Source organism: Ahaetulla prasina, chromosome 2 (assembly GCF_028640845.1).
Source record: "Ahaetulla prasina isolate Xishuangbanna chromosome 2, ASM2864084v1, whole genome shotgun sequence".
NCBI classification, from domain to species: Eukaryota; Metazoa; Chordata; class Lepidosauria; order Squamata; family Colubridae; genus Ahaetulla; species Ahaetulla prasina.
In genome coordinates this window covers 10,295,412-10,316,198 of record NC_080540.1, presented here as the reverse complement: position 1 = coordinate 10,316,198, position 20,787 = coordinate 10,295,412, and the positions used below count along the sequence as shown (strand labels likewise).

The window sequence follows — 20,787 nt, the reverse complement described above, 5'->3', positions numbered from 1 at the left end:
TCTGAAACATCTTCCAAAGGACTTGGTGGAGACTGGACAAGCGTGTTTTCCACCTCAGGTCGCTAGATGGCGATCAGGCAACATCTTTGCCTAGAAAGCCACACACACTTTAGTGCCACTTGAGCTTGAAAGAGGAGTTTTTAAACCATCGAGTACCGCATTGCTAGAAAGGCTGGGAAGAGAAGTGCAGAGAAACTTCCTCTTCCGGATGACTCGTGGGAGAAAAGTGGTGCGCAGAGCGGCTTTCTGCTCTTCCCAGGGTCGAAGCAGCATCTGGCAGGTGAGTTGAGGCAGCAGGTGGAGGAGTCCGAGCAAGTCGGGCTGTTCGGTTCCCTCCACGGCCTGGAAGCAGAGAAGCAACCGGGCTGAAGCAGGTCAGCTGCTGCTGCTGCTGCAGGTTCCTTCCCTCCCCAAATGGAAGCCCACTGGGGCTGCAGGCTGTGAAACTGGTGGCTGCAATTTTCTGCTGCTGGGAAGATTTAAAAAGTATCTTTTAAATTAAAGTTGATTCTTTGGGAATGGCTTCCCTCCAGAGGTTGTGGCTGCTCCGTCACTGGAGGGTTTTAAGAGGAGATTGGACAGCCATTTGTTCTGGATGGAATAGGGTCTCCTGCCTGAACAGGATGGACTAGAAGACCTCCAAGGTCCCCCAACTCAATTATTCTGCTTTGGACCTGATTTCTCAGGGCAACAGTTCAGACTCATGTGCCTCTGGTTTTTAGGTTGTTGACAAAATGAGGTTGGGATAAGAGGCCTTTATACAGTCTTTGGGGTTGTGTGATTGAAATGCTCCATTTTAATGGTGGTGGCCATTATGTCCTAAAAGTCCTGTCCTTCTTAATCCCATCAACTGGAGCTGAAGGTGTTTTGTTTGTGAATAGATTGGCCTCTCTTTCTAAATGGGCACAAAATCTCCACCTCTAAAGACTTCAGGCATCTGTTGGAACTGTTGGCTGCTGCCTTTTAAAGATTTTTTTTCATTTCTCCTTTGGGGAAATACAATATTCTGCCTCTTTTAACATTCCCCAAAATATTTCATTCTTGGGGAGGGGGCTTTTTTTTCTTTTTCATTAGCATACATCATTTTCTAACATTCAATTTTGATCAATTTTATGTCTCACTTTCAATTATTTTCACCTATAAACGATTCTATCTTTCATATTTCATTTACTGGTCTATTTTTCTTAAACAGTATAGTTCCTTTTTGCTTCTTGTATATATTTCTTTTCATTCTTATCATTTACTTTTCAGTTTTATACCTTAATTTCAATTAATTTTTATTTTTTCAATATTTAAAACATATTTCTTTACCATCCAGTATAGTTCTCTCAATCCATGCATCCTCAGACAACAAAACATAATCCATTTTATCTTTCATTTCATCTACTTTCCATTTTACATTAAACAGTATATTTCTTCTTTTTGCTTCACATACATATTTCATTTTTCTTACTTCCTTTACAATAATCTTTATATTTCTTCTAATTTACTTCTTACATACAATTTTTACTACTATCCTTCCCTTAAATCAACCTATTGATGTTTTTTTTTTCTGCTATCCATTTTCTTCCTTATTTCTTTGGTCTCTCAAAATTCCAATTCTGTTTTCTCCTTTCTCCATTCTCTTATCTTCTTCTTTCTTTTCTTGTAAAAAGTTTTATTTTACAATCATATCAAACAACTCATTCAATGTACAGTTATATACAATTAGTCGGGCCTGATCACCACCACCCTTTTAACACTCTTCCTCTTCTACCTTCTACTTTCCAGACCTTCCTCTCTTATCTACATCCTCTCCTCCTCCACCCTACACCTTCCTTCCTCTTCTACCCCTCTTCCTCTTCTCCTCTTTCCTCCTACTCTCTTTTCTCCCTCCCACCGCTCTAAAATGGTAACTGGGCAGACCTGACCCTACATTAATTATATTTATACATCTTCAATAATCCCTGTACATTAACCATCACTCCATCTCTAGCCTCAACCCCCAATTCCTCCCCCACCCGACTTCCCAGAACAAAATGCAGGGTATCAAAACTAACAATCATAATCTAAAATAATTCCTAAATTATACTATTTTAAATTTCAATAGAATAAGTTTTTAATTGTTGTTTTTAATCTGTATATGTAATTTTAACTGCCTGTCCTTAAATACTATATAATAAATAAATAAATAAATAAATAATCTCTAGTCTCTCACACTTAATCACACTCTCAATTCCCTCTCCTTCAAAATATATCTAATACAAAATATTTCCTAAATTTATTCATATGCTGATATTTTTTATCTGATACTTATTTTGAATATAATCAATCACATTTTCCATTCTAAAATATATTTTTCTTGTGTATAGTCTTTCAAGTAAGCAGAGATTTTGCCATTTCTGCCAGATTTGATACTTTAAGTGTCCATTCTTCAATTGTAGGTAATTCTTCTTTCTTCCAATATTGAGCAATCAAAAGTCTTATGGCTGTTATTAAATTCAAAATCAATGTAGTCTCTATAGCTGTACAATCCATAATTATTCCTAGTAAAAAGAACTGCGGGGTAAACTTAATCTTCTTTTTCAAAATATTCTGCATGATCCACCATACTTTAATCCAAAATGCTTTAACTTTTTTACAAGTCCACCATATATGGTAATAAGTGGCATCTTCACAATCGCATCTCAACATTTAGCCTGTACATTAGGATACATACATAACAATTTTTTGGGGTCTAAATGCCATCTATAAAACATCTTATAAAAATTTTCTCTCATATTTTGCGCTTGTGTAAATTTAACATTCCTCACCCAAATTCTTTCCCAAGTTTCCAACATTATTGGTTGCTGAAGATTTTGTGCCCACTTAATCATACAATCCTTAACCAATTCAGTCTCTGAGTCTATTTCTACTAATACATTATACAACCTCTTAATATGTTGTTGGCCTTGATCTCTCATTTGTTTTAACAAATTATCCTCAATTTGCTTAACACCTATTTTTTGATCTAATTTCCATCTAGCTTGTAATTGTCCATATTGGAACCATGTATAATTTTTCCCTTCTTCCCCCATCTTTTCTCTAGATTTTAATTGTAATTCCCCCTTTTCCATACAAAGAAGTTCTTTATAGGTAACTACCTCCATCTTTTGATATATATTTATATTTTCTATCATGTGTCTCAGGATTGCCCATATTGGAATCTTTCCATCTAATTTATATTGATATTTCCTCCAAACCCTCAATAATGCATTTCTAATTATATTATTTTTAAATATTTTATCTACTTTGTTATCATATAATAAATAGGCATGCCACCCATATAACAAACCATAACCTTCTATATTCAAAACTCTTTCCTCAGTTAAATTAATCCAATCAGTAATTATTGATAAGACAACTGCCTCATAATACAATTTTAAATTAGGCATTTTAAGACCCCCCCTTTCCCTTGTATCCTGCATTATTTTTAATTTTATTCTTGGTTTTTTGCCCATCCATACAAATTTACTAATCCCCTTTTGCCATTCCTGTAATTTAATATCATTCTTAAGCACCGGTATCATTTGAAACAAAAATAAAAACCTGGGCAAAACATTCATTTTTATAGCCGCTATTCTTCCCAACAAAGATAGTTGTAACTTCTTCCAACTCTCCATTTCTTTCCATACCTTCTGCCACAATACCTCATAATTATTTTTGTATAATTTAACATTTGAAGCTGTAATATATATTCCTAAATATTTAACCTTTTTAACAATTTCAAAACCTGTAGTTCTTTCTAACTCTTCTTTTTGTTGTATATTCATATTTTTAGTTATCATCTTTGTCTTTTGCTGATTCACCTTAAATCCAGATACTTTGCCATACTGACCAATTATATCTTTTAAACCAGTTACTGAGTATATTGGTTGAGATACAGTAACAACCAGGTCATCTGCAAAAGCTCTTAATCTGTAATCTTGATGTTTAACTCTAATTCCCTTTATTCGATCGGAACCACGTATTTTATTCAAAAGAATTTCTAAAGTTAAAATAAAAAGTAATGGGGACAAGGGACATCCCTGTCTCGTCCCTTTCCCAATTTTAAAAGTTTCTGTTAACCCACCATTTACTATTATTTGTGCTGTTTGCTTCTGATATATTGCTTTAATTGCATGGATAAAATAATCCCCAAATTGCATTTTTTCTATTACTTTAAACAAAAACTGCCAATCCAATCTATCAAAAGCTTTTTCAGCATCCAAAAAAAGGAATGCCGCTGATACTTGGTTGTTTCGTTCCAAATATTCAAGTAAATTCTGATTTGCCTCACATTATATCTCATCTGCCTACCCTTAATAAAACCTGACTGATCATTATGAATTATTTGATTCATCACTGGCATTAATCTATTAGCAAGTATCTTGGTAAATATCTTGTAATCAGTATTTAGAAGTGATCTAGGCCTATAATTCTCTGCTTTAATACCATCTCGATCTTCCTTCGGTATTAACAAAAATAAAGGCTGTCCTCCATGAAGGGGGAACATCTCCCATTTGAATTTTATTAAATAACTCTTTAAGTGGTTCAACCATCTCATTTTGTAAATTTTTATAATAAACAGCTGTTAAACCATCTGTACCTGGTGCTTTACCGATTTTAAGTTGTTTAATTGCTAACAAAATTTCCTCTGAAGTAATTAATTGATTCAGTTCTTCTCTTTGGTTTTCTGTAAGCTCACAAATATTTTGTTGTTGTAAATATCTTTCTATCTCTGTATCATCAATCATATCCTAGAATATAACTTACTATAATACTCTAAAATGCTTTTTAATCAAGTTCTTTTGATAAACTTCCTTACCCCTATATTCTATTTTATCAATCGTTTCTGTTTTTTCCTTATTAAATAGGCAAGCCATCTTCCTGGCTTATTGGCATTATTAAACGTATTATGTTTTACATATTGTAAATTAATATGATTTACCCTAGTGATCACAGAAAAGGAAGTGCAGGACCTATTTCACAGACAAAAGCCAGGAAAAGCTCCAGGCCCAGACAAGATAACTCCTTCTTGCTTAAAAGTCTGTGCTGACCAATTGGCCCCCATCTTCACCCATATTTTCAATAAATCACTAGAGATGTGTTATGTTCCTTCTTGCTTCAAACGCTCTACCATCATCCCAGTGCCGAAGAAGCCCACCATCAAGGAACTGAATGACTACAGACCAGTTGCTTTACCATCTGTAGTCATGAAAACCTTTGAAAGGCTAGTGCTTTCCTACCTGAAAACCATCACGGATCCGCTGTTAGACTCCTTGCAATTTGCATACCGAGCAAATAGATCAACAGATGATGCTGTTAATATGGCTCTGCACTACATCCTACAACATCTTGAGTCTCCAAAGACCTATGCAAGGGTCCTTTTTGTAGACTTTAGTTCAGCATTCAATACCATCATTCCAGACATTCTCCTAACTAAGCTAAACCAGCTACAGGTACCAGAACAGGCTTGTAAGTGGATCACAAGCTTCCTAACAAACAGGAAGCAGCAGGTGAAGCTAAGCAAGATCACATCAAATACCTGTACAATTAGCACAGGGGCCCCCCAAGGCTGTGTGCTCTCCCCACTTCTCTTCTCTCTGTATACCAATGACTGCATCTCCAATGATCCATCTGTTAAGCTACTGAAGTTCGCAGTTGCTCCCAGAAGCATGAAGCTGAAGCCTGAAGATGATGAATGAGACTTTGTCGAAACGTCGCCAAGACACTTCCAATTTTACGCGGGAGAAAACCCGAATAACCAAAGACCTACATACAAACACCCGCGAAAACCTCAGAAAACAAATATATATATATTTATATATATATATATATATCTGGAAAATAAACAGGAATAAAATAATAATAATAATAAAGAATAAATAAATAAATAAAAATTAAATAATAATAATACCAAAGAAAATAAAAAAAATAAAAAAATAAAAATTGAACTGAAGAAAGAGAAAAGAGGCTGTCATGGGGTTTTGGTTATCGGCCCTCCAGTACAGCATAGGCCTTTGGAGTAAAGAAGTGAAGAGGCCTGATTTAGCCTGAAGCAGCCGGTTCCAGGCTGCATGGCTCGGGAGTTTTGAGCAGGCGTTCTGACCTGCAGAGGGAAAGGACCAACAGTTTAGGGAATTAACCCTTGTAATGCTGCTGAGTTCTAAAGATGGTAACTGGTTATTGAGGCTTGTACATTGACATTTATATGTATTACATAGAATTTGTTATGATAGCAATAATAATAATAATAAAAAAATAAAAAAAATAAAAATAAAATAATAATAAAAAATTAAAATTAAATTCATGGAATTATAAAAGGTGCTTACTTATATGTAATTTTATTTCTATATGTTTTCTAGAAATATGGCGTCGGATGCCTCACTTAGTGACCAGATGGAGGTCACTGATGCTTCTCGACCTCAGAGAGCTGCCACTGAAGGCTCGAAGAGCCGTTGTCATAAGACAAGGAGTGGCAGTTCGGAAGCAGCTGCAAAACTTAGAGCAAAAGCCTTGGCGCTTAAAAGGCCCACTAAAGCGCAGGAGAAGGCGGAAAAACGCCGCCAGAAGGCGCTGGAAAGACAGGTTCAGAGGAATACCAACAAGGCCACTAAGTCCACATTTATTAGGGATGAGGTACAGCCTATGGAGAAAGATCCAATGGTGGAACCGGATCCTTCTTCCAGTTTTCTGGCCAGGGCCCTGTCGCCCCAGACATCAGGGAGCGGCTCCAATACAGGGAGGCCCAGTTCTACACCTATCAACTTGGTAGCAAGGGGATAGGCAGACCATAGACCAGGTGACAGAAATGCCTGAGTTAGTGCGGAAATGGATCGCGGAGGCGGTTCACCGGGAACTTGAGGCAGGCAAAAGTCGTAACAGGCAATCTGTTCTTGGGGCGGAAGCCCAGTCACAGGATAGGGATCAGGTAGAAACAGAACCAGCAGACGGACACATGGGGTCGCGTTCTGACAGCTCTGATTCACCTTCAGAGGCGGAGAGTTCCCCATCCATGGAGGATGAACAATGGGACCAGGAATTGTCTGAGGAGGAAGGTTTTTTACCGGAGCAGCCCATGTTTAAAGGGCTGTTCAGGCCTCATCTTTTTAAGGCCTTGTTGAGTAAAGCTAAGGCGGTTACTAAACAGGGACTCCTAGGGGAACAAGGCGCCTGTCCAGAGCAGGACCCTGCAGACATGCTTTTTTCTGAACCAATGGTGGAGACGGAGACAGTTCCTGCTCCTCAGTTATTTCTAGATATGATTAAGAAACGGTGGGAAGCCCCGGCCGCATTACCGAACATGTCCTCCCTTGAGAGACGGTTTTTTAACACGGCTTCTGACCTGATGGAACTCCTGAGAGTGCCTGAGATGGATGACCCGGTTTTGGCCCTAGCTTCCTCTTCGGCCACCTTGGTTGAACCTGAGGAAGTTTTGAAGCCAGAGGATCGGAAGTTGGAGCAGGCCCTCACGAAGCAGCCTGGGGTATAAGGGCGGCCAAAGCAGCATCCTTCTTCAGAAGGGCCGTCCTTCTGTGGCTTAAACAAATGCAGGAGAAAGTACCGGTGACCGATCTGAGGACTCATCAGGATTTCAACAAGATAATGGCAGCTGTGGAATACACAGCGGATGCCACTATGTCCTCCGTGAAATATGTGGCAAAGTTGATTGCGTCCTCGGTCACAGCACGGAGGTTTCTTTGGTTAAAAAATTGGCAGGCAGACACAAAGCGCAGATGGCGATTGGCCTCTGTGCCATTTAAAGATGCATAGTTGTTTGGTGAGGCTTTGGAGCCCATGTTGACGGAAACTAAGGGGAAGAAGAAGGTGTTGACTGCCTTGTCAAGGAGAGGGGATACAAGGTTTTCCCCCTCCTTTCGGAAGTCTTATTTTCGTCCCTATTGGGGGTCGGCCTTTGGCAGATATCAGAGAGGTTTTCAAACACAGGGAGGTCAGTGGGGCCACTATCATCACTCAGTGGAGGGGTCCTCTGACAAAGGCAGGTCCCGCGGTCAGTCACGGCGTCCTTTTTGGGGGAGGGGCAACCGCTCCTTCCGCAGACACCGCTGACGGCAGGCATCAGGCTCCCATTGGTGGCCGTCTAGGTGGTGTTCCAGCTTTCATGGTGGGCGGTAGGGCTTTTGTCCAATACTGAAGCACTTTCCTTTTAAAAAAAAATTTAATTGACTTTTTAAAAAATTTTCATAGCATTATTTAAAAACATTTTCATTAGGTTTTCATAAAATTCCTTGTGACAATTTAAATTTCTGAAAATATACTATTTGTATTGCCCACGCATAAGATTAGTTCACGGTACGCAAGTGAAACTAAATGGTGCTATAGTGCGACCGCAAACAAAAGAGCCTCGTCCCAGAATAGCTCGCGCATCTGCCCCCAAACCACCCAGCTGTAACAGACAAGCAGAGCTGGTAGCCGGCGCCCCAGCCCAAACCCAATCCACGATGTGCGAGAGGCCTGTGCAGACGACGATACACGACGCATTACTGTGGAACCGGTGGGTGGTTAGAAAATTTTACTACTAACAGAGATACAAAAGTGGGTGGTAGGTATAAAAAGGTTGACTACCCCTGGTATAGGGTCTCCTGCTTGAGCAGAGGCTGGATTAGAAGACCTGCAAGGTCCCTTCCAATTCTGTTATTCTCTTCTGTTCTGTTCTGCTGATATTTATGATACCCTGATAAGTAAAACCATAGAAATGATAAAGGGTTTAGTTTCTTTTTCACTTTACTGTATGTGAAAACAACCCTTTGCACTGCTAAGAATTTGTGATTGACCCAGTCAACAAGTGAATTTCATCATTGAATGGATATTCAAACTTGGATCTGGGTAGTCTTCCATGTGTCGTGAGTAATGTAAGAGCTTCTTTGAGTATTGTGGCATGTTTGCTTTTTCATTGTAATGTAAATGTTTTTCTTTTTTTCCCATCTTCTGCAACCATTTTATGCACAATTAAAGATACATTTTTATTTGAATCTTATAGACAAAGAGAATGGCAATAAGAGCGCTTTGGACAACTGAGGATAACAAGCAACATTGAATAGGAAAGCAAGTCAGTCCCGAAATCAAAATATTTTCCATTTTCTTCACCTTCCTCAGCAAGTGAGAGAGAAATGAGAGAAAATCAGGAAGAGATTTCTAGCTCGGAAAAGAAGAGTGTGAAATTCAAGCATACATTACATGTAAAGTCAAGGGAGATTATTCTTCCATTAGGTAAAAGACAGAAATATCTGGAAGTTACTGGGAGGAAAAGGTCAATTGGAAATCAACGTAGAGCAGACAGTCCTGATTGTGAGAAAATTGAATGTCCTGATTGTGAGAAAAGTTTCTCTCAGAATTCCCAACTCATGAGACAACAGAGGACTCACACGGGGGAGAAACCATTTGAATGTCCTGATTGTGAGAAAAAATTCACTACCAATTCCAACCTTATTAGCCACCAGATGATTCACACAGGTGAGAAACTCTGTAGATGTCTTGAATGTGGGAATAGTTTTAGTCGGAATTCTGACCTTGTTGCACACCAGAGGACTCACACAAGAGAGAAAACATTTGAATGTCCTGTTTGTGGGAAAAGTTTTAGCCGTAATTCCAACCTGGTGATACACCAGAGAACTCACACAGGAGAGAAACCCTTTGAATGTCCTGATTGTGAGAAAAGTTTTAGTCGTAATTCCAACCTGGTGATACACCAGAGAACTCACAAAGGAGAGAAACCCTTTGAATGTCCTGATTGTGAGAAAAGTTTCAGTACCAGTTCCAGCCTGGTGAAACACCAGAGGACTCACACAGAGGAGAAACCGTTTCAATGTCCTGTTTGTGAGAAAAGTTTCAGTCAGAATTCCCATCTTATTAGCCACCAGAAGATTCATACAGAAGATAAACCATTTGAATGTTCTGAGTGTGGAAGACGTTTCAATCTGTATTCCAGCCTGGTGAAACACCAGAGGACTCATACAGGAGAGAAACCTTTTGAATGTCCTGACTGTGGAAGAAGTTTCAGTCGAAATTCCCACCTTATTAGCCACCAGAGGATTCACACAGCAGAGAAACCCTTTGAATGTTCTGATTGTGGTAAAAGTTTCACTCAGAGGTCTCATCTCATGATGCATCAAAGGACTCACACAGGAGAGAAACCCTTCAAATGTCCTGATTGTGGGAGAAGTTTCAGTCAGAATTCCAGCCTGGAGAGACACCAGAGGATTCACACAGGAGAGAAACCCTTTGAATGTCCTGATTGTGAGAAAAGTTTCAGGACCAGTTCCAGCCTGGGGAAACACCAGAGGACTCACACAGGGGAGAAACCGTTTCAATGTCCTGTTTGTGGGAAAAGTTTCAGTGAGAATTTCAACCTAGTGATACACCAGAGAACTCACACAGGAGAGAAACCCTTTGAATGTCCTGATTGTGGGAAAAGTTTCAGTACCAATTCCAGCCTGGTGAAACACCAGAGGACTCACACAGGAGAGAAACCATTTGAATGTTCTGAGTGTGGAAGATGTTTCAGTCAGAATTCCAGCCTGGTGAAACATCAGAGGACTCACACAGGAGAGAAACCATTTGAATGTTCTGAGTGTGGAAGAAGTTTCAGTCAGAATTCCAGCCTAGAGAGACACCAGAAGACTCACACAGGAGAGAAACTATGAGGGTCCAGACTGTGGGAAAGATCTCAGCACTAGGTTTAACCTTCTAAATCATATGCTTATACACATAGGGGAGAAACCATTTAAGTGTCCCAAGTGTGGACGGTCCTTCAGGTAACAATCCACTATTATTGCACACAGGAAAATCCACAAGAGACCCAAAGTGATGAGTGTAGAGAAGGCTTGAATTTCATTTCTAATGTCCCGTTTTAAGTCCAGCTGAGAAACTGACTATTTAATTAGACTACAAAGAATTTGTAATGGTATTGGGCTGATTTTTTTTTATTTATTTTTTTGCAAATATGTAATGATATTAGATGGGATGGGGAAAAAAAGAAATTGCAACATATTAGTATGATAATGGTTATCTGGCCATCAGCAGAAGTGGTTGTGGGATATTTATTTTTGCAGAAATTGTGCAATTATGTAAAAATATATTGGGAGCATTCTTTGCATTTTTATCATGGGAGATGATAGAAATGCCACATATAGAGTCCCAGCCTTTTTCTTCCTTGCCTGCCCCAAGATTTTCAGCCTCAGAATTCCCCAGCCAGCATCTCTTGTGGATTGGAGCACTCAGACTATAGTTGGAGATTGTGGTTCCTCGTATAAGGAGAAAGCGAAAGAAGAGAAGTAGAGGAGTTTCAACTTTCATTTTTTCCGAACAGTTCCAGGAATTCAGTGCACTAAGCACGTCTGTTCAGATTGTGTCAGGAATGAGGCACACAAGTGGAAGAAACCATATGAATAGCAAATATATTGGGGAGTTTGGGGTAGTGACAATCCCAGTGTAAAATTTCAGATGTAAATGCCGTTGTGCCTTGCAGGTGACCTTCAAAGGTATGGTATGGGGAAAGTAGGATACATGGTTACTTTCAAAGACACTATATAAGAAATGTTTTTTTGTTCGTTTGGGAGAAAATTAGAGAACAGCATTATTTGAAGATACCACTTTGGCTTTCAACAATGGAAGCACTTGTTCATCAAAATCTATATATATATAAAAGCAAAAAGCACTCACGCCATAATCATGAAATCTCCAGAACGTAAAAGCCTACAAACTTGAAATTTGCCACGTATGTTCCTCTTGGCTTCTAGGTGCTCATTAAGAAAGGATTTTTCGAAATGATCATCATATCATTAGTATTTTCTATATTATAACACACTGATGCTAATGAGTTAGAAGTTCTACTCCCCCTTCCAACTTGAAAATAACTTTGGAGAGAAGGAGATAGCATAGGACAGGCTTCCTTCGGGTAAGGCTGAGGGAGAGAAGGCTAGAAAGCCTGAGGGAGAGAAGAGGTTTCAGGGAATGTAGATTTAATAGCTGTAAGCTGATGGAAGGTTGTAAGCGGAAGCAACTGAAGACACACCTTTTTATTCGCGCGGGGCTGGCTTGAACTGAATTTTAATTTTTAAATTTTGTAAATTTTATTAATTTTAAATGGGGTTTTTAGTTCATGGCATATTTTAATTTTTTCAGGCTAATTTTAAAATAAGTCTTTTAAATTGTATTTTAATTTGTACATTGTATGTTTTATCTTGCCTATACACCGCCCTGAGTCCTTCGGGAGAAGGGCGGTATAAAAATCAAATTAATAATAATAATAATAATAATAATAATAATAATAATAATAATAATAATAACTGAAAGCTGATGCAATGGGAATGATTCATCATTTGGAATCGCTGGTTTAAAACTCTGATGGGGTCCACACAAGACTGTTACCATTTTAAGAGGTGTCTATATAGGTGACCATTAGAGGGCATCTCTCTCTCTTGTGTATCTTATTGCTCTCCTTGTGTTCGTAGCTGTATGATAAGGTATCTACTATGTATATGTATGTATATATTTAGTTGTATATAAACCACTGTTAATTATCTAAAGGCTGTGTGTTCTGTGTGCTGTGTTTTGCTCCTGGGTTTATCTCATAATACTAGTCACAGCAAAACTCTGATAAGGTGATAGGATAGGAGATGTTTCTGTGTGGCAAGCTTGAGGGAGAGAAGGGGAGAGGAGAGGCTGACTGTAACTACTCATTAATTTTCAAGCTGTAAGGCACATAGTTTCATAGCGAAGCACAGATATCCATCTAATATCACTAGTATGGGAAATATCATTAGATATAAAGACACTCTGAATGAAACGGGTAAGTTCAAAAATAAACAAGAATTGAAAGCAAGGGATTGGTGAGGTTTGCAAATACAATCTAGATACGAAAAAGTGACTAAATTATATGGTTCTTATATGGATTTGACAGAATTGGGTAAGATATTAACAGAACAGAAGAGAGGGTGATAAAGGAACTATAGCTATTTATTGGGTATCAGATTAGAAGAAGAACAAGTGAAGAATGATAGCATGGGCAAAAAAAAATTGGTTATACAATAGAATTAGAAAAATGGCAACAACTATGGGATAGAAACTACAAATCAACGTCAACCGCATATAAAGAAAACTTATATAAGAATTTTTGTAGAGGGCATTTTCCACCAACAAGATTGGCAAAGATGTTTGAAGATAAATCAGCTAAATGTTGGAAATGTCCCCAGACACCTGGGTCTCATTATATGTGGTGGATATGCACAGAAGGCAAAAAATACTGGGCAGAAATATGTGATTGGAGAAGATGTTACAACAACATATTAATTTGAAACCCGAAATATTTTTGTTGAGGATTTTACCAGAAGCTTATAGTAAAGAAAATGTAATAATAACTGCAGCTAGAATTATATTTGTACAAAATTGGAAAAGTGAAGAAATTCCTACAGATGAGAATGTGATAGGAAAATATTTGAATGTGCAGAAATGAATAGGTTAACACTTGCAATTAAAGAGAAGGAACAAACTAAATAATATTGTATGGGAACTATTTTACCGATGATTAGAGAATAAATATGAAAGCTAGAAACAAAAGTAGATTAGTGAAATATATTAATGAATATGGCTGTAAATTTTGTTATCACACAAGATATTTGTACCCTGTTTACACACTGTTTAATGGAAGATGGATTGTTTGTATTAAAATAAAATAAAAAATTTATTGGAAAAAAAAGTGGTGCTCCATCAATTGAGGCTTTTTAGAAGAGATGAGAAAACCATTTGTCTGAAATGGTATAGGACAGTGATGGCTAACCTTCTTGCCATCGCGTGCCAGGAGTGGGGTGGGAGGGGTCACGTGCATGAGTGGGTAGGACCGAAAGTTAGCAAACGGGTCATTTTTGACCTCCAGAGGACCTCGGGGGGGGGTCGGGAAGGCCATTTTCACCCTCCCCAGATTCCTAGAGAGGCTCTGGAGCCAGGTGAGAGAGAAAAATGGGCCTTTCCCACCACCTCCCGAGGCCCTTTGGAGGCAGGAAACAGCCTGTTTCCCTACTTCTGGTGGGCCCAGAAGGCCCGAAAAGCAGCTGACCGGCACGTACATGCGCGCCAGAGCTGAGCTCGCATGCCCACTGATATGGCTACACGTGCCACGTGTGGCACGTGTGCCATAGGTTCGCCATCACGGGTATAGGGCGTCCTGCTGAAGCATGGGTTGGATTAGAAGACCTGCAAGGTCCCTTCCAATTCTGTTATTCTCTCCTGTTCTGTTGCGATGATATTTATGATACCCTGAGAAGTAAAACCATATAAATCAAAGAGAGTGTGGTTTTTTTTTTATTGAAAAGGTTTTTACAAAAAATTTTTACCCCCCTTTCCCCCCTCCCCGTCCCTCCCCTCCCCGCTCCCTCCAAAACCACTCTCCTCCCTCCCCCCCGACCTCGCAGAGCAAACACAAGGTATAGTTCAAAAAGAAAACTATCATACGCTAAATTTTCCCTAACACAAATTATAGTCCTACCTTTCTTCTCCTCCCTTTCTTCTCAGAAAAGGTTCTGCGCATGTCCAAGATGGACGACTAACCGGCTCTCGAAGTGGCAAGGCTGCACTCTCTCTGTTCGCAGATGCAGCTGGCGGACGACCTGGGCTGCCTCGGTCCCCTGGCCGGGTGGGAGATCGTCCCGGCAGCCACGAGAGTGATTTATCGCCCCTGAGAGCTTCGTGGCTGCCGAGCACCGAGCCAGGAGCCGAACGGCAGCGAAATGGTGGCGGCCATCTTTGTGTGGGGCGGGGCAGCGTTTTGGCCTACCTCGGCCTACCTCGGCCCATTCTCCAGGCTGGCGTTCCGGCCTATATCGGCCTATTCCGGCCTACTCCCCCGGCAGCTTGCTTTCGAACTTTTTGCTGCGGGGGGGGGGTGACGGCAGCGTTGGTAGCGAGAGGGGTTTTCTGCCCAGTCTCTACTTTTCGCTGGGAACGGTGGAGATACAATCGAGGAGCCCCAGCGAGGTCCGGTATGGAGCGGGGATCGTTGTGGGGGGGGGGGCATGGCCATGGCCGCGACGGTGATGGCGAGGACGTCCGTTGTGGATTTGGATGGCGTCGGAGCCTTTCCGGCGGTGGAAATAGCAGTAGACTCCTTCCTCCTCGTTCCCCTTCCCTTGGACACTTTCTGGACTGGATGGACTGCCTTGGGCCGGGTCATTCCTGCTGTGATTCGGCGATGGACTAGTTATTTCTCCGTGGATATTCCTTCCTTCCCCCCGCCCGAACTCAGGACTCTGACTTGGGGAGTTTAGACTCTGGAGCAAGTCTCCCCCCACCTCGGATTTCTGGAGAGTGGATGGGGGTAGCTGGGGCTACCTATTAGGAACACTTTAAGATCACGCGTGTGCTTTGGGTTAGCTTTTTGGCTAGTCCAAGTTATGATCAGCCCTATCTTGGGTTCCTCCCCCTCCTCTCCTACATACCCTTTTTGGGGGTGTATGGTGTTTATAGGGGGAGGATGCTGGCACCGACTATTTTAACATCTGGAAAGAGGATTCCGTGTGAGAATTGTCCATCGTTTTTTACCATCTGTGGGTCTTATGTCATCAACCCAAATATGACTGCTTTACCATCTTCTATGGATGAGAGACACATTGCGCCATTTATGCCTGATTCGAGATATGATTTACTCTTCGGCTGAACTCCATCATCTGCGAGGGTCCTCCGCCTTGCAGAAATGGCCCTCTACGTTATCGAGGGCCTATCTCAATGACGGGTCTTGGGACCCACAGAGGTGGCATGCGTCGAGGAAGAGCCTTTGGGGATTTTTAAACAGGGAACTTTTAAAGGGGGGGAGGGCAAGGGCGGGTGTTGGGGGAAACCCGTTGGGGAGGGTATGTCCAGTCCCAGCGTGTGCTCACGACACTATTTTAGCTGGTCCGAAGACAGGGGGGGAGGGGTCTGAACAGAGCAAAGAGTACCATTCCATCTGTACGGTAAGTGGGAGGGGCAGATATGGTGGAGGCAGGGGGCCGTATCATTCTTTGGGAGCACGTGGCCGATGTCTAAAGGCGATCACGTGCTCCGGCCCCCCAGTCCTCACTCGTTCCCCGGATGGTCAAGATCCTCAGAGCTTGGGTCTACGGCTGATGCTCTGCAATGCCCGGTCCGTCGTTAATAAGGCTCCCCTGATTTGTGATCTGATTCAGAGGGAATCCGCGGACTTTATGGGCATTACGGAGACCTGGTTGGGCACAGAAGGGGGTGTACCCCTGGTTGAACTGTGCCCTCCGGGTTTCCGTGCATTCCATCAGCCGAGGGCCCAGGGTAGGGGTGGGGGGGTGGCGGTTGTGATTAGAGAAAGTCTGGAGCCGAGGGAGTCCACTGTTCCTCAGATAGCTGGCTGTGAATCCCTCCTTGTGAAGTGGGGCCATCGAAATCAGATGGGGTTGTTGATCACGTACCTGGCTCCTTGCTGCGTGACTACAGCCCTACCTGAGCTACTGGAGGTGCTTGCTGGCGTGGCGGTTGAGATTCCCAGACTTTTGGTCTTGGGAGATTTCAACTTGCCATCGGCCGGCCTGTCATCAACAGTGGTTCAGGAGTTCCAGGCCTCCATGACGGCCTTGGACCTGATTCAAGTAACTGATGGCCCTACACACATCGGGGGAGGCGCGCTAGACTTGATTTTTATCTCTGGTCAGTGGGTAAATGATCTGGATTTAGGAGATATAGTGAAAGAACCGTTGTCATGGTCAGATCATTTTCTCCTTTGCCTAGACTTTCGAACCGCTGCTCACCACCGCAGGGAGACGGAGCCGATGCGTTGGTTCCGTCCCAGGCGCCTGATGGACCCGGAGAGGTTCCTGACGGAGCTTGGGCCGTTTCCTGAGGATCTTACCCACGGCACGACTGAAGAACTGGTTGCGGCTTGGGAATGGGCCGCGGCTGGTGCTTTGGACCGTGTCGTGCCTTTGCGGCCTCTGACCCGGCGTAGATCTCAATTGGCTCCCTGGTTCTCCGGGGAGCTGAGAGAGATGAAACACCGGAGAAGACGCCTAGAGAGTGTTTGGAGGTCCAGCCATTCCGAGGCTGATCGGACACTAGTGAGGTCCTTTACTAGGACCTACCTAGTGGCAATGAGGGAGGCGAAGCGTTCCTACGTTTCCACCCTCATTGCATCGGCAGATAACCGCCCGGCCGCCCTGTTTCGGGTGACCCGTTCCCTCCTTCAACAGGAGGGACGGGACGGGATGACCCCCTGCAGGGACGAGCCGAGGAGTTTAACGGTTATCTATACGATAAAATCAGCTTCGTGATGGCTTGGACCATGATTGCGATGATTCAGCCGAGGTGGCAGAGACTCGTCTTGTTGAGGTTATTTGGGATGAGTTTGATTCTGTTAGTCTCGAGGACGTGGACAGGTTGCTGGGGAGGTTGCATGCAACTACGTGTTTACTGGACCCGTGTTCTTCCTGGTTAGTACTGGCCGCTCAGGAAGTGACACGAGGCTGGCTCCAGGAGATTATAAATGCTTCTTTGGCCACCTTGAAGGAGGCGGTGGTGAGCCCTCTCCTGAAGAAGCCTTCCCTGGACCCAGCTATTTTGGGAAATTATCGTCCAGTCTCCAACCTTCGCTTTTTAGCGAAGGTTGTAGAGAGTGTGGTTGCGTGGCAGCTTCCCCGGCACCTGGAGGAAGCTGTCTATCTAGACCCGTTCCAGTCCGGCTTCCGACCCGGTTACAGCACGGAGACGGCTTTGGTCGCGTTGGTGGATGACCTCTGGAGGGACAGGGACAGGGGCTGTTCCTCTGCCTTGGTCCTATTAGATCTCTCAGCGGCTTTTGATACCATCGACCATGGTATCCTGCTGCGCCAGTCGGAGGGATTGGGAGTGGGAGGCACCGTTTATCGGTGGTTCTCCTCCTATCTCTCCGACCGGTCGCAGACGGTGTTGACAGGGGGGCAGAGGTCGTCCTCGAGGGGCCTCACTTGTGGGGTACCTCAGGGGTCGATTCTCTCGCCTACCCTGTTCAACATCTATATGAAGCCGCTGGGTGAGGTCATCAGTGGTTTCGGGGTGAGTTATCATCTGTACGCTGATGATACTCAGCTGTACTTTTCCACCCCGGACCACCCCAACGAAGCGGTCGAAGTGCTGTCCCGTTGCCTGGAAGCCGTACGGGTCTGGATGGGGAGAAACAGACTCAAGCTCAATCCCTCCAAGACGGAGTGGCTGTGGATGTCGGCACCCCGGTACAGTCAGCTGCTCCTGCAGCTGACTGTTGGGGGCGAGTTATTGGCCCCAAAGGAGGTGGTTCGCAACTTGGGCGTCCTCCTGGATGGTCGACTGCCCTTTGATGAACATCTGGCGGCCGTCACCAGGAGGGCTTTTTACCAAGTTCGCTTGATTCGCCAGTTGCCTCCCTTCCTTGACCGGGATGCCTTATGCACAGTCACTCACGCTCTGGTTACGTCTCGGCTGGATTATTGCAATGCTCTTTACATGGGGCTGCCCTTGAGGTGCACCCGGAGGCTGCAGTTAGTCCAGAACGCAGCTGCGCGAGTGGTAATGGGAGCCGCTCGTGGCTCCCATGTAACACCACTGCTCCGTAGTCTGCACTGGCTTCCTGTAGTCTTTCGGGTGCGCTTCAAGATCCTGGTTACCACCTTTAAAGCGCTCCATGGCTTAGGACCCGGGTACTTACGAGACCGCCTGCTGTTACCTTATGCCTCCCATCGACCCGTACGCTCTCACAGAGAGGGCCTTCTCAGGGTGCCATCCGCCAAACAATGTCGGCTGGCGGCCCCCAGGAGTAGGGCCTTCTCTGTGGGAGCACCGACGCTCTGGAACGAACTCCCCCCTGGCTTACGTCAAGTGCCTGATCTTCGGACCTTTCGTCGTGAGCTAAAAACATATTTATTCACTCAAGCAGGACTGGCATAAATAGTGGATTTTAAATTGGGGTTTTAGTAATATTTTAAATTTTTAAATCTTTTAAATTATCGGCCGTTTAGTAATAGTTTATTTTAATTTCTTTTAATTGTATATATTCTGTATTTTATTCCGGCTGTACACCGCCCTGAGTCCTTCGGGAGAAGGGCGGTATAAAAATTTAATAAAATAAATAAATAAAATAAATAAATAAATCCTAACTTCTCCCATACAAATCAGAGATAAATACATCCTATCATTCAACGGCAATCTGATATCTCTTAATCTGATATCTATTTTGCGTATATTCAATCCATTTTTTTCCATTCAGTTAGATATTTTTCTTGTGTAGTGTCTTTCAAAAAGGCTGAGATTTTGGCCATTTCAGCCAAATTAGTAAATTTCAATATCCATTCTTCTATAGCAGTAACTCTTTTTTCTTCCAGTATTGTCCCACGCTGTTATTAAGTTTAAAATCAGCTTAGTCTCAGTTACTGTACAGTCCGTAATAATTCCCAATAAGAAAAACTGCGGTAGGAACTTTATCTTCTTTTTCAAAACATTTTGTATAATCCACCAGATCCTTATCCAAAAAGCCTTAATCTTCTTACAAGTCCACCAAATATGAAAATATGTAGTATCATCACAATTACATCTCCAACATTTCGCTTGCATATCTGGATACATACATGATAATTTTTTAGGTTCTAAATGCCACCTATAAAACATTTTATAAAAATTTTCTCTTAAGTTCTGTGCTTGCGTAAACTTAACATTTCTAACCCAAATTTTTTCCCAAGTTTCCAAAAATATTGGTTCCTGAATATTTTGTGCCCATTTTATCATACAATCCTTTACTAAATCCCTTTCAGAATCTATTTCTATCAGCACATTATACAATCTCTTTATATGCGCCTGGGTTTTATTTATTTTTATTTATTTTATTAGATTTTTATACCGCCCTTCTCCCCAAGGACTCAGGGCGGTGTACAGCCAGATAATAAAAACCCACAATATACACATTAAAACAGAAACTTAAAACCAAGCATATTACAAAGATGGCCGAAATTTAAAAAATTTAAAACCCTAAAATTCATAAATAACCCCAATTAAAATTTAATAAAACTTTTAAGCCAGTCCCGCTTGAATAAATAAATGCGTTTTCAGCTCACGGCGAAAAGTCCGAAGATCAGGCACTTGGCGTGAACCAGGAGGAAGTTCATTCCAAAGCGTAGGAGCTCCAACAGAAGGCCCTACCCCTGGGGGCCGCCAGCTGACATTGTTTGGCGGACGGCACCCTGAGAAAACCCTCTCTGTGTGGGCGTACGGGTCGGTGGGAGGCATAAGGTAACAGCAGGCGGTCCCGTAAGTACCCGGGCCCTAAGCCATGGAGCGCTTTAAAGGTGGTAACCAAGATCTTAAAGCGCACCCGAAAGACCACAGGAAGCCAGTGCAGATTGCGCAGGAGTGGTGTTACATGGGAGCAACGAGTGGCTCCCACTATTACCCGCGCAGCTGCATTCTGGACTAGCTGCAGCCTCCGGGTGCACTTCAAGGGCAGCCCCATGTAGAGAGCATTGCAATAATCCAAACAAGAAGTGGCAAGAGTGAGTGACCGTGCATAAGGCATCCCGGTCAAGGTTTGATTTCTAATTTGTTTTACCAAATTTTCTTCATTCTGCAATTTTCTGATCTTTTTTCCACCTAGCTCCTAATTGCCCATATTGGAACCAAGTATAATTTCTCCCTTCTTTTAGTGTATGCAAGGATTTTAATTATAAATTACCTCTCTCAGTATATAGAAGATCTTTATAAGTAATCATTTCCTGTTTCTGTTCTATATTTATATTCTCTATTGCATGCCCAGGATTTGCCCAAATAGGA

At 42.5% G+C, this 20,787-nt stretch overlaps 1 protein-coding gene across 4 annotated transcripts; it reads left to right on the top strand.

Moving 5' to 3' along the window:
* Positions 1-219: 219 nt before the first annotated feature.
* LOC131193481 (zinc finger protein OZF-like) lies at positions 220-17,288 on the top strand. 4 transcript variants are annotated; one of them, XM_058173689.1, is made up of 3 exons: positions 220-280; positions 9,002-9,231; positions 14,530-17,288. In XM_058173689.1, exon 3 carries the CDS (start codon positions 15,612-15,614, stop codon positions 17,286-17,288), a length of 1,677 nt encoding a protein of 558 aa, XP_058029672.1. In that variant the 5' UTR covers positions 220-280; positions 9,002-9,231; positions 14,530-15,611. The 4 variants fall into 4 exon arrangements, with proteins under 4 accessions (XP_058029672.1, XP_058029671.1, XP_058029674.1 ...); XM_058173688.1 differs by having other exon boundaries at positions 9,002-9,474; XM_058173691.1 differs by lacking the exon at positions 14,530-17,288 and having other exon boundaries at positions 9,002-13,756.
* Positions 17,289-20,787: the final 3,499 nt, after the last annotated feature.

Coding starts and splice junctions, on each gene's coding strand:
- LOC131193481 (XM_058173689.1), top strand. CDS start 15,612: ATGAGAGACACATTGCGCCATTTATGCCTGATTCGAGATATGATTTAC.